Consider the following 13,887-nt stretch of genomic DNA (forward strand, 5'->3'; position numbering starts at 1 on the left):
CTGCCTTATGTTCGAGCAAGCATTCCTAGAGCAACTGCCCGAGGACATACATCTGCTGCTGGCCGACGCAGATTTCAGCGACCCCCGGAAGGTGGTGGCCTGGGCAGACGTGCTGTGGAAAGCCAAGAGGGAGAGTGTGGCGTCCGTCAGTCAGATTACCAGGCCACGTGCCCAACAGCGGACCAGACCAGGCCCGGCGGGGGGGGGGGGGGGGGGTGCACACAACACAGAGGCAGGAGTGAGGAGGCCAGTGAACAGTGGTGTTTCTACCATCAGCAGTGGGGCACAAAAGCCCGCCGTTGTTGCCTGCCCTGCAAAGGCCAGAGCCAGGGCTAGCTGCCGCTAATGACTATAGCAGCTGGCCACCAGGACAGCCTCTTGTACGTCTGGGACAAACAGTCGGGACGCTGTTTCTTGGTTGACACCAGAGCGGAAATCAGCGTCTTGCCCTCAACGGGGTATGACACCCACAACAGGAAGCCAGGACCCACCCTGAGGGCCGCAAGCAGCAGCACGATATGGACCTACAGCACCCGCACAGTGCAGCTGCAGTTCGGCGCCAGCTGGTTCACATGGGATTTCACACTGGCCGCCGTGGCCCAACCACTCCTGGGGGTGGACTTCTTGTGAGCTCACAGCCTGCTGGTCGACTTGCAAGGGAAAAGACTGGTACATGCCGGGACTTTCCAGACGTTCCCCTGGGTGAAGCCAAGTTGTCGGCCCCACACCTGGACTCCATCATGCTGTCGGACAACGAATTCACCAGAATCCTGGCGGACTTTCCATCGATTCTGGCACCGCAGTTCACGGCAGCCATGCCCAGATATAGGGTTCAGCACCACATCCCGACCAAGGGACCACCCCTCCACGCCCGCGCACGAAAGCTCCCCCGGACAAGCTCCGACTGGCGAAGGAGGAGTTCAAGAGGATGGAGGAATTGGGGATCGTACAGAGGTCCGACAGCCCATGGGCCTCCCCCCTGCACATGGTGCCCAAAGCAGCAGGGGGTTGGAGACCATGCGGCGACTACCGCAGACTGAACGAGGCTACAACTCCAGACCGCTACCCCGTGCCGCACATACAGGACTTTGCAGCAAACCTGCATGGGGCAAGAATCTTTTCCAAGGTAGACCTCGTCCGAGGATACCATCAAATCCCGGTGCACCCTGAAGACATCCCCAAAACAGCACTTATCACCCTGTTCGGCCTGTTCGAGTTCCTCCAAATGCCGTTCGGCCTGAAGAATGCCGCACAGACGTTCCAGTGGCTAATGGATGCGGTGGGACACGACCTGGACTTCACGTTCATCTATTTGGACGACATCCTTATAGCCAGCAGTAGTCGCCAGGAGCATCTGTCCCACCTCCACCAGCTCTACTCCCGCCTGAGTGATTTCGGCCTCACGATCAACCCGGCCGAATGCCAGTTCGGTCTCAATATCATCGACTTCCTGGGCCAAAGGATTACCAAAGACGGGGCAACACCTCTGCCCGCCAATGTAGACGTGATCCGCCACTTTGCCCAGCCCAACACGTTCAAAGGCCTGCAGGAGTTCATTGGTATGGTGAACTTCTACCACCATTTCCTCCCCTCAGCAGCCCGTATCATGTGCCCTTTGTACACCTTGATGTCAGGTAAAGGCAAGGACATTACTTGGGATGAGGAGGCCGCTGCCGCTTTCGTTAAAGCCAGAGAAGCCTTGGAAGATGCCACGACATTGGTGCACCCCAGAACGGACGTTCCGACCGCACTCACGGTGGACGCATCCGACACAGCAGTCGGTGCGGTGCTGGAGCAGCTCATCGAGGGGTGCTGGCAACCCTTGGTGTTCTTCAGCAAGCAACTAAGATCACCCGAACTCAAGTACAGTGCTTTCGACCTGGAGCTGTTGGCACTGTATCTGGCAATCCGGCATTTCAGGTACTTCTTGGAAGGCAGGCCGCTCACGGACCATAAACCATTGACTTTTGCGTTCACGAAGGTGTCCGATCCCTGGTCGGCTCGCCAGCAGCGACATCTGTCCTACATCTCTGAGTACACGACGGACATCCAGCATGTCTCGGGGAAGGACAACGTTGTGGCGACCAGCTGTCCAGGCCCTGACCCTGGGGGTGGCCTATGCAGCACTGACAGAGGTGCAGCAGGCAGACAACAGGCAGACAACGAGATGCCCAGCTACAGGACCGCAGTCTCGAGTTTGCAGCTGCAGGACTTTTTCGTAGGCCCAGGTGAGAGGGCCCTCTTGTGCGATGTGGCTACCGGCCAACCTCGCCCCATCTGGAGGTGGTGAGTTTTCGACTCCATACACGGTTCGGTGCACCCATCTATCAGGACAACCGTCCGGCTGGTCTCCAGCAAGTTTGTGCAGCACAGACTTCGCAAGCAGGTCAGTGAATGGGCCAGAACGTGCACGCAGTGCCAAACAGCCAAGGTACAGTGGCACACTAAAGCCCCGCCACAACAGTTTGAACCCACCCACCGGAGGTTCAACCACATTCATGTGGATATCGTGGGCCCCCTACCAGTGTCCCGAGGAGCGTGGTACCTCCTAACTATGGTAGACCGGTTCATGAGTTGGCCAGAGGTGGTCCCGCTCACCGACACATCTGCCAATTCCTGCGCCCGAGCACCGATTGCAACCTGGGTAGCACGCTTCGGGGTACCGGCCCACATTACCTCCAACAGAGGCACCCAGTTCACCTCCAGCCTGTGGTCAGCTGTGGCCAGCCTGTTGGGAACGCAACTACACCACACTACTGCCTACCACCCACAGTCGAACGGACTAGTGGAGCGTTTCCACCGTCACTTGAATTTGCCTCTCATGGCCCGCCTCAGAGGACCTAACTGGGTGGACGAGCTTCCTTGGGTCCTGCTTGGAATTTGCACAGTGCCCAAAGAGGAACTGCATGCCTTGTCAGCCGAGTTGGTGTACGGCCACCCCTGGCCGTCCCAGGAGAGTTCATACCAGCCCCAAGGGGGCAAGAGGAAGAACCCGCAGCAGTCCTGGACAGGCTATGCGAAAGGCTCGGCAACCTGGCCCCCGTACCAACTTCACAGCATGGACGGACCCTTACCCATGTACCCAAAGAACTGCAAAACTGTAAGTTTGTGTTTGTACGAAGGGGCGGACACCGGGCGCCGCTACAGCGGCCGTACGAGGGGCCGTTCAAGGTGATCAACAATAACGGGTCCACGTACTTTCTGGACATTGGGGGGAGAGAGGAGGTTTTCACGGTGGACCGACTCAAACCAGCCCATGTGGACTTGGCACAGCCAGTCGAGTTTCAGGCAGAGGCAGACCTCCCAAACTTTTGTAATGCACCTCTGATGTCATTTCCGCCCAGAGAGGGTGGGCGCTAGGGATTAAATGCCAGCACCGCGAAGTTTAAATAAACTAGTCTCAAAACGGCTTACTGACTGCGTGTCATTATTTCAGCGCTGTGTGTAGCACATCGCTACAACCTAACGATTGAACCTTCCTAACTAACCTTACATGTGGAACCTTGTCAAAGTCCTTACTGAAGTCCATATAGATATCATTCACTGCTTTACCCTCGGCAATTTTCCTAGTAACCTCTTCAAAAAATTCAATAAGATTTGTCAAGCATGACCTTCCATGCACAAATCCATGTTGACTGTTTACACTTTACACTTTAAATTTACACTTTAGACTTATAAACAGAAGGATAAGGTGAAAGCTCTTCCTCATTCATTCACCAGTTACCTGGTTATGACCTTGCACCTTATTACCTACCTGCACTGTACACTCTCTGTGACGTGAGCACTTTATTCTTTATTCTGTAATGTTTCATCTCGTACTTCCTCTATGCACTACAGTAATGAATTGGTCTGTATGAGCAGGATAGGTTTCTCACTCTACCTCAGGATGTGATAGTAAGAAAACAATTTATCACTTAACTATAACTTAATTTAAACCCACATTGCATTTTAATTGTCCACTAATAGAATGTAGAACATAGAGGGCACCTGTGGAATAGCAGTTAGCACAACATCTTAGTGTCAGCAGTAAGATCGGGACTTAATTCCCACCGCTGTCTATAAGGAGTTTGCATGTATTCCCCACGTATTCGCAAGGGTTCCTCCAAGTGCCCTAGTTTATTTCCTCATTCCAAAAATGAACGGGTAGGGTTAATGAGCTGGAAACATGCTATGTTGGTAGCAGAAGCATGGTGACAATTCCAGGCTGCCAAGCACACTCCCCTTTGGTATGATTTGATGCAAGTGACGAATTTCACTGTATGTATCGATGAATATGTGACATATAAAGCTAATGTTTACAATTTATATAACTACAAATCAGTAAAATGCACAGAATTGTCACCATGAACAAGAGGATCCAGGATTCTGGTTCAGTATACAATCCACATTAATTAATACAATGAGAGCTTGATTTAGTAAGTCAAGTGACCATTCTTGAACGATAATCGTTCTCAGCAGGGAGGGCATCTAGCAAGCCTCTCACCACAAGGTCTACTTGTTGGTATAGTTGGTCATTCCCAATTAAACTGGAAAGCAGACTACTGGCCAAACTACTGGCTTATTATCCTGCCAGGAAAACAAACAATTTAAGAGCATGTTCTACATTTTCCTGAGATGGACAACCACTGATTTGACGTGACCTAGATCGGAAAGTATCCATTATTAAGATTGTCTGGATAGGGATTGTTTGGTATAATAACAGGGTCTAAATAGGAATTGTTTCGTTCTACTGTATACTGAGTGGGTAGGATAAGTAGGGTCTGAGGACATTGTTGGAATTACAGCATTTCAGAAGATTGGAATGATGCATGTGGATATGACTTTGAGGTTAAAATATCCGGTTAACGTATTGAGATATTTCATTGTTGCAATTTGTGTCAGCCGTTTTATTACTAGAGCTTGAGCGGGAACGACAAATGCACGGTCATGGGGTTATGATCCACAAGTGGGAGAGATCAAAGGTGTTGATCCTGAAAGATTACCTAGAACATTCACTCGGTGGCCACTTGGTTAGATAGCTCTTGTACTTAGTAAAGTGGCCTGAGTTTATGTTTGTGGTTTTCTGCGGCTGTAGTCCATCCACTTCAAGATTCAATGGGTTGTGCATTCAGAGATGTTCTTCTGCACACCACTGTTGTAATGTGTGGTTATTTGAGTTACTGCCACCTTCCTATCAGCTTGAACCAGTCTGGCCATTCTCCTCTGACCTCTCTTATTAACAAGGTGTTTTCACCCACAGAACTGTTGCTCACTGAATATTTTTTGTATTTCTTTGTAAACTCTAGAGACTGTCATGCATGAAAATCCCAGGTGATCAGCATTTTCTGAGATACTCAAATCAACCCATCTGGCACCGACAATCATTCAGTGGTTCAAGTCACTTAGATCACATTTTTTTCTCCATTCTGATGTTCAGTTTGAACAACAACTGAACCTCTTGACCACGTCTGCATACTTTTATGCATTGAGTTGCTGCCACAGTACTGGCTGATTAGATATTTGCATTAGTGAGCATGTTTACAGGTGTACCTAATAAAGTGGCCACTGAGTGTAGTTCATAAATTGAACATATCCTTATAATGTACAATTTTCTCAAGAGCATTCCATACATTCACTTAATAAATTATTAGGTCCTCTCAGTCTGTGAGATGGTGGTCTTTTAAACTTAGAACAAGATGGAAGGACTAATTTCATTTCCCCCGCACAATCATCCTTCAAACATCACAGGCATCTCTTTACTATTATGACCTTTCTCATCATTATTCTCAGATGTGAGTCAGTTTCCACAAGACCATACAACATAGGAGCAGAATTAGGCCATTCAGCCCATCAAGTCTGCTCTGCCATTTCATTGTGGCTGATTTATTAACCATCTTAACCCCATTCTCCTGCCTTCTCCCCTTAATCTTTGATGCCCTGACTAACCTGTTGTATTAAAGACACTCAGGTCTAACTTTTCACCACCTTTCCTGACTGTCCATTGATTTGGAACTGGCAGATTCCTTGACCAAAATCTAGACAGACTTAATGATATGCACTCTGATTCAAAGGTTTCAAAGGTCCAATTTAATGTCAGAGAAATATATACAATATACATCCTGAAATACTTTTTCTTCACAAACATCCACGAAAACAAGAGAAGTGTCCCAAAGAATGAACAACAATTAAACGTGTGAACCCCAAGGTCCCCTTCAACTTCCCCCTCCCACACGTAAGCGGCAGCAAGGTAACAATCCATCCTCCCCCCCAGCAAAAACAAAAGTGCACCCGCTACCGGGCACAAGCGTGAACTTGGTGATAGCAGAGACGCAAACTTGCAGTTACCACTAAGACTGCATTCGCCAACCCACAGGTTCTCTCTCTCCCAAATAAAGGAGAAGGAGGTGTCCCCATTTTCACAGTGAGTGGGAGACATAACAACAACCCGCTGGCATACAATGTTAAAAAGTCCATTTCATCGCTTTTCACGAGCTCTGTGCCTGAAGATCGCAAAAATCTCGCGTCTTCGGGTCCACGGCAAAAGATTTTCTGGCCTCCCCGACAACACACGAGTCTCCTGCTGTGACACCGAGCATCAATCCGCCCGTCTCCCGAGCCCCGAGATCTTAGCCTTCCAACCATGAGCCAAACTCTCAGGCTGAACCCTTGGCATGCTGAACAACAATGGCCGGTCCTGAAACCCCGAGAACGGGTCCCATTCCTGCAAAGAACCAAAGCCAGGGTGCAAAAGAACCCTGAAAAGGAAAAATAAAGATGGAAATAGATCTGTTTCCAAAGATGCAAGCAAAAGAGTCACCATTTAGCGCCATCTTAACTCTGCGTTCAACTCCAATCTGATGTCATATTGTGCACCATGGTTGTGTTTAGCTGGAATAGCTGCAATATCCTCCACCACCAATAAACCCCTCTTGACTCCTGCTTATTGTCTCAGGCTTGAAGGGCCAAGTAGCCTCTCCCTACCCTCTATTGACATGTACTTCAAACACCTTCCACAAAATACTTTCCTCTGATTTCAGATCATTGTACAATAATAGTCCTTTACCTGCTCCACAATTTAATAGTTCTGATCTGTGGATTGTCCAATTCTGTGTTCTCATCTACCCACGTTAACCTTTCACCTCTTTGATAATCAATTATCCTTTCAACTCATCAATAAAAATCTCTGATTCTGCTTCCTGGAGCAGAATTTCAAAGAGTCGACATCTTCTGATTAAATTATAAAATTGCTTTATCTCTCTATTAAACGGACAACTCACTTCTAAAACTGTAACCTCTGGTTCTAGATTCTTCCACAAGATGAAACAATCTCCAGCTCCATCCTATTCTCACATTTCAATCAAGTCACCTTTCACTTTTCTTGAATCACAGTAACAGACTTGGGAAAATGATTCAAATTGGTCTAGCCTAATAATCTATCATTCTGTCTCAAAACCTCACCATTTCCCATACCCCTCTTTCTTAGAACTCTCCTCATTCTAGTGAATGCAGCCGCAAATTTCACTGCAAGTGGATGTTTGGTGATTATTCAGCTGTGTTGTGATAAATATCCGCCTATACTTAAATGAGAAAAGAGACATTTGGTTCACATAGACATATAGAACCACATCCCATATGTATTTGTGTCTTTAGCAGTGAAAAATATAAAATTGTAGACATAATGAGCAGCCTGTAGGTAGACGTTGTGAAGACAAATGTAAATGGATACATTCTACAGAATGCTTTAGTGTACAGAACATGGGTGTCCCCATGTCCCCTGAAAATTTACATGCAAGTCAGATACTAGAGGATGTACTTTTGAGATAAGAAGGGGAAAGTTTAAAGGAGATGTAATATATAGGGCAAATTTGTTAAATAGAGAGTGGTACATTGGACTGCCAGAAGTAGTGGTGGAAACATGTGATCATGGCATTTAAGAAGCTGTTAGACACTTTAAAATGTAGGGAGTGGGAGATATGGATCATGCGCGGACAGAAGGGATTTGAGTTAATTCAGCATCATAGTCAGTACAGACATCATGGGCCAAACAGTCTGCTTCGGTGCTGTATTGTTTTACGTAAGTACAGCTAGTAATTTGGAAGCCAATTGGGATGCTGGCTTTAGCTGCAAAGGGAATGAAGTATAAAAAAGCAAGTTCTTGCTACAACTCTTTTCAATCTTTTTATTATTATTATTAATATCAACATAATAAGATTGATAATGGGATAATAAGATAATTGATAATAAGATAATGGGATTACCAAACATACACATTTCAACTGAACATGAAAGAATACATAAGCAATAGTTACAGTATAAATGAGTCTTCCCAAATCAGGGACGATACAAGTAACAAATAAACAAGGAAAACCTAGGTATATATCATAATATATATTTAAAAAAACAGAAAAAAGAAAAAGAAAAAAAAATATGCAAGAAAAACTAATCTAACAATCTAATAACTAATAAAGAAAAAACAAAAAAAGAAAAAGGGAGAAAGAAAAAATGAAAAAAAGGGCTGTTTATAATATCTTACAAAAATACAAAATCATCAGTGTCGTCAACTCCAATCCTCTCAACATATATAAAATCGAAACTGGAAAAACAAATAGGCTTGGAACAGGGTCACATTACATCATATGAAAATATTGAATAAATGGTCTCCATATCTTTTCAAATTTAATGTAAGTATCAAATACAACACTTCTAATTTTTTCTAAATTTAGACATAACATAGTTTTGGAAAACCAATGAAATATGGTAGGAGGATTAATTTCTTTCCAATTCAACAAAATAGACCTTCTAGCCATTAATGTAAGAAATGCAATCATTCGACAAGCAGAAGAGGATAAATGGAGTGAGTCCAAGATCTCCCAGTCAGGAAGTCTAGGATCCAGTTGCAGAGGGAGGTGTTCAGGCCCAGCAGTTTCAGATTTCCAGTGAGGTGCTGAAGAATGATTGTGTTGAACGCTGAACTGAAATCTATGAACAGCATCCGAACATACGTGTCTTTTTTGTCCAGATGGGTGAGGGCCGGGTGGAGGGTGGCATCGTCTGTTGAGCGGTTAGGATGATACACAAACTGCAGGGGGTTCAGTGAGGGGGGCAGCAGGGTCTTAATATACCTCATGACGAGCTTCTCAAAACACTTCATGATGATGGATGTGAGTGCAACGGGACGGTAGTTGTTGAGGCAGGTTACTGAAGACTTCTTCGACACAGGGACAATGCGGTGGCCTTGAAGCACGTTGGAATGATGGCACTGCTCAGGGAGATGTTGAAGATGTCAGTGAGAACATCTGCTAGCTGGTCAGTACATCCTCTGAGCACTCTGCCAGGAATATTGTCTGGTCCAGCAGCCTTCCGTGGGTTGACCCTGTATAGAGTTTTCCTCACATCAGCCACGGTATGACACGGCACCTGGTCCTTGGGAGGAGGAGTGGACTTTCTCACCACCACATCATTTTCCGCCTCAAAACGAGCGTAGAAGTTGTTCAGCGCATCTGGGAGGGAGGCACCACAGCACAGGTGGTTTATTTCAGTACTAAATGACTTCCCTGGAATGAAGAGCGATTATAGCCATTTCATGTGTCCAACATGGCAGTGGAAATAGAACTGTCCAGTTTCTGACATCAGCTGTATTTCTGTATGAGATATGATTCACATCTCAGGTGCATATCAAGCCATGTCATTCCACAAGCAACAGGGAAATTAGAAGTTATTTCAGGCTATTTCTAAAACAACTATGTTCTACTTGCACTGTGTTGCACTGGGACTTCACAAAGGTAAGTCACATTACCTACTTTCTACCCTTTGATTTCCCTCCACCCCACCCCTGCACCACAGCATCAACATTTTACCTCAACAGTGCCTTATCATCTCCACCCACCACCATACTAACTCAGTTATCTCATTACCTATTCTTTAAGATCATATGATCATAGGAGCAGAATTGTGCCATTTTGGCCGGTTGGGTCTGCTCTGCATTTCTTCATGGCTGATCCATTTCCCTCTCAGCTCCAATCTCCCACATTTTTCCCTATTCCTTCATGCCCTAACCAATCAAGAATCTATCAAACTGTTTTAAATATACATGACTATGTCTCCACATCTGCCTGTGGCAAAGAATTCCATAGATTCACCACTCTCTGGCTAAAGAAATTCCTCCTCACCTCTGTTCTAAATGGATGTTCCTCTATTCTGAGGCTGTATCCTCTGGTTTTCCCCACCATAGGAAACATCCTCTCCAAATCTACTCTATCGAGCCTTTTCAACATTTGATAGGCTTCAGTGATTTAGCTGCAACTAGCTATGATCGTGCAGTGCCTCAACTGCCCCAATCCCTGAAACTCTCTTATGGAGGCTCCATTCTCCAGGCCTTGGCCAAACCAGACCACTAAACTTTAGCCATTTCAACAGCTCCACTCTTATCCCAGTCTTAGGCTGGCCTCAGATGTCCCAGTTTCTCTCAAGGTGCCATCCAGTGGCTGAACCCCTTTTCTCAGCAGTGAGCTTTGATAACTGAAACCCAGACATTCCTCACACTTTTATTGTTTGATGGCAGATAGCAAGAGTCCTCATGCTCTTGGATGCTGATCCTATTCTAAGCCCCTCAGAATGACTACTGTTCCCATTCTGCTGGCCCATGAGCATCATGTGCTGTGGAGCACCGACCCAACATTTCATCCTTCAAGCTTTGGCTGCATACCACTAATGGGAGATTACAATGTCTAGCCTCCACATAATTTACTTATAGATACAACATTACTGAATGATAACAATGTTACTTAGTAAAGATTGCACACAGGATATTATAATACATGATGAAAATTAAATTCTCTTAAATCACTAGTGCATGGTATACTTACATGTAGTAAGCTTGATATTTTCAGTTGTTCATTGACCAGTACTTTTTCCTTTATTTAGATTTACACTACTCTGGGTATGCAGTCAGATATTTGAAACCTAACGTTACACAGTCCTGGAAGGTAGAGTCAATGCTTACCTCTCTCCTTTTTGTTCTGTTGCTTATACAAATCGATTGGTGATATTTAAAAATGTCTGTTGCACATTCTTTTCAGTACTCTCAGCAAACGGAGCCGTCATTCAGCAATTACAACCAGAAGCCCATTGCATTCAATACTCTGTAAGTCTGATAAAGCTTATTACTTCAAAATGCCACCAATCACCGTATTAATTGTAATTTTTCTCACCTTCAATAGCAATCAATTCAGAAGACTGTCCAGACCATTCAGGTACTTGTGTTTGATTTTTTTTTCACACAGTATAACTGTTCTTTCTTTTTTTTTGGTAATTTATTTTTTTTATTGAAGTTCATCATCAAACAAACATAAGATGTATTTCTGATATTGTACATATATATCATATAGTCATATTTGCCATAAATATCCACATATTATCATAGAAAAGAGAGGAAAGAAAGAACAAGTAAAAGGAGAAAACTATGTACAAGTGGGGAGTGATTTTTTTTACATATTCATTGATTTGTGAGAATAAAATCAGGCCTATGAGGTGTTATGTAGTTAAACCATTTTTTCCAGTATGAATCAAATTGTCCCAACTTATGATTAACATTTTGTAAATGTCCATTATAATTTCCATCCATGCATTTAAAGTTGGGCTCTCCTTTGATAACCGTCTCCTGTTAAGAGTCTTTTTACCAGCCACCAACAGTATATTCATTAAATATTTATCTTTTCAACCATTCTTGAAGTATATACCCAAAATATATGGGCTTACTTTCTAAGGGTATTTCACATTACTGTTGGTTCTAATTTACAATCTTCACTTTGTGCTTACGTTGATGTAGCAGAGTGACAGCCTCAGTTATGTTAACATACACTCAGTGTGTGGGAGGATGTTAGATATTTAGATATTGATTGGGAGTGAAACTCCTTGCAAATAATTTCTGATGGCTGTTTAAAGCTTGCTTGTCAGAGTATAATTAACTCAGCACAGTGATGATCTGTCCTCTGTGGCTACTGTCCACACTTGTTGCCAAATTGCATTTTAATCTAAGCACGGCACAGTTTGCATGACTATGATGCCTTTATACTTCTGTTTTTTAGCTGTTGTTCATCTCTGCAACCTTGGTACTAAAGTGCATCGTGGTTTTGAAAGCTTTGAGCAGAAGCTATTGGCATGGAATCTGTGACCAGATTTGCTGCAGGATCTGAAGATGATAAGATAATTTCATAGGAGTAATCAATTCTTATTCAGTAGGAAGAACATACTTCACTTCACACTGAGTAAACAGTGTAATGGAAGTGCATTGTATGTGTATTTCTTCTAGTGCTCATGCATTCCAATAATTTGTTGCTGCCTGATACAATGTGTTATGTAATTGTTTTCACAGTGATTCATACAACTTACCTTCACCGTTACTGATGCATTATATAGGTAATATTTTATGCAATAAATACCTCAGTCTTTCTAATTATATGCCAATTGATCCAACTTTCTACATACTAATTTTGTGCAACCAAAATGGTGCAAGTATGTGAATGCTGGGGTTGCCAGTCATGCACTGAGCATCAATCCAGGGAAGTGGAGAGTATTCTGAAGGCGGCTTGTAGATAGTGGTATGCCTTCAGAATGTCACTCAGGCATGAGGCGAGTCTTCTTGCCCTACTTTTGCAGCTGCAGTTCTCAATAGGGTTTCAGTATGAGCTTCAGAACTTTACTTCTTGATAGTTGCAGTAGTTAGATAAATTCATCCAGATTGGGGAAATAAAGAAAAGGCTGAAAGAAATCATAGAGATAAGGAGGGTGAACCTGTGGTGGGATTTGAAAACATGAAAGTCAACATCAAAATCAACACAGTGTTTAATCAGAAAGCCAGAGTGGGTTAGCAAGCTCAGGATAATTTTAGGATTCATGGATCTTGTTTATGATTAAGGCTTATAGGAAAAAGGAGGACATTTAATAATATAATGACATATTTAAACCTGGAAAGAAGAAAGACATGGTTGAGGATTTCAGCCTCCATGTGCAAAGTAATATTCTGTTTTGGATCATAATATCAACTGAAATAGAAAGTGACCAAGGAAAATTCTTAGAGAATGTCTAATGTTATTGTGTGAATTTGGGTCCAGTAACCTTGATTTTCCACAAGTTAGTGAAGAGGTAAGGATTGAGACAAGCAAATGCTGTCCTATCCAGCTGGCAAAGATTGGACAGGCATCAGAGGAGCCCGCTGTGATCAACTATTTCAGAAGCAGTAGGCAGAATAAGAAGGATATGAATAATCAGAATTGCTCAATACAGGTAGGTGGTAGGTATCTGGTTTGACTTATTGCCTGACACTTTGTTACACAAATGTTAAATGACTGTTACACTTTTAAACTTTAGGCATTAAATAAAACTTCATCTTCCAACTAAACTGCGTCATAACATTAAATCACGCAGTGGCATGAAGCCAACATGGCAAATCCAGCCACGAACTGCCCCTCCTCACAGGGAGGGGTCCTCCTTTTATACCCTGTAAAAAAAAACTGTCACATGACCTCTACTGGTGGGAAAATGACATCACTACACCATCACAAGACCATTACCTCAAGTCCAGTATAGCTTCAACACCAGTCACGTGATAAGTACATCACTGTCACGTGTCACGGGTATGTAACACCTCCCTCCAAAAAAAAATTTTTGGTCTGTCAAGAACAAAAATTTTAACAATTATTTACAAGGAAAAAAAATAAATGTATAAATTTTATAACATACATAATATACAATACAGTATCATCATATAACATCTTACAACTCACAATACAGTAGGAGAGTTATAATTTTTAAAAAAACCACTCCATAAAAAAAATTACACTGTACATTCAACATCGAGATAGACAATCAGCAACCTCATTATCTTTACCTTTAATATGAGTTATCACA

General features: G+C 43.8%; 1 protein-coding gene across 1 annotated transcript in view; it reads left to right on the forward strand.

The window, feature by feature from the left end:
- The window catches only part of LOC132406703 (testis, prostate and placenta-expressed protein-like), a 166,477-nt gene extending 153,136 nt beyond the window's left edge, over positions 1-13,341 (forward strand). Inside the window, exons 7-10 of the mRNA XM_059992571.1 lie at positions 10,903-10,964; positions 11,058-11,122; positions 11,199-11,231; positions 12,066-13,341. Of these exons, the coding sequence (XP_059848554.1) occupies positions 10,903-10,964; positions 11,058-11,122; positions 11,199-11,231; positions 12,066-12,096 (191 nt within the window). The 3' untranslated portion in view covers positions 12,097-13,341. The remainder of the gene's footprint in view (positions 1-10,902; positions 10,965-11,057; positions 11,123-11,198; positions 11,232-12,065) is intronic.
- Positions 13,342-13,887: the final 546 nt, after the last annotated feature.

The sequence above is a fragment of the Hypanus sabinus genome, chromosome 17 (assembly GCF_030144855.1).
Source record: "Hypanus sabinus isolate sHypSab1 chromosome 17, sHypSab1.hap1, whole genome shotgun sequence".
Classification (NCBI taxonomy): Eukaryota; Metazoa; Chordata; class Chondrichthyes; order Myliobatiformes; family Dasyatidae; genus Hypanus; species Hypanus sabinus.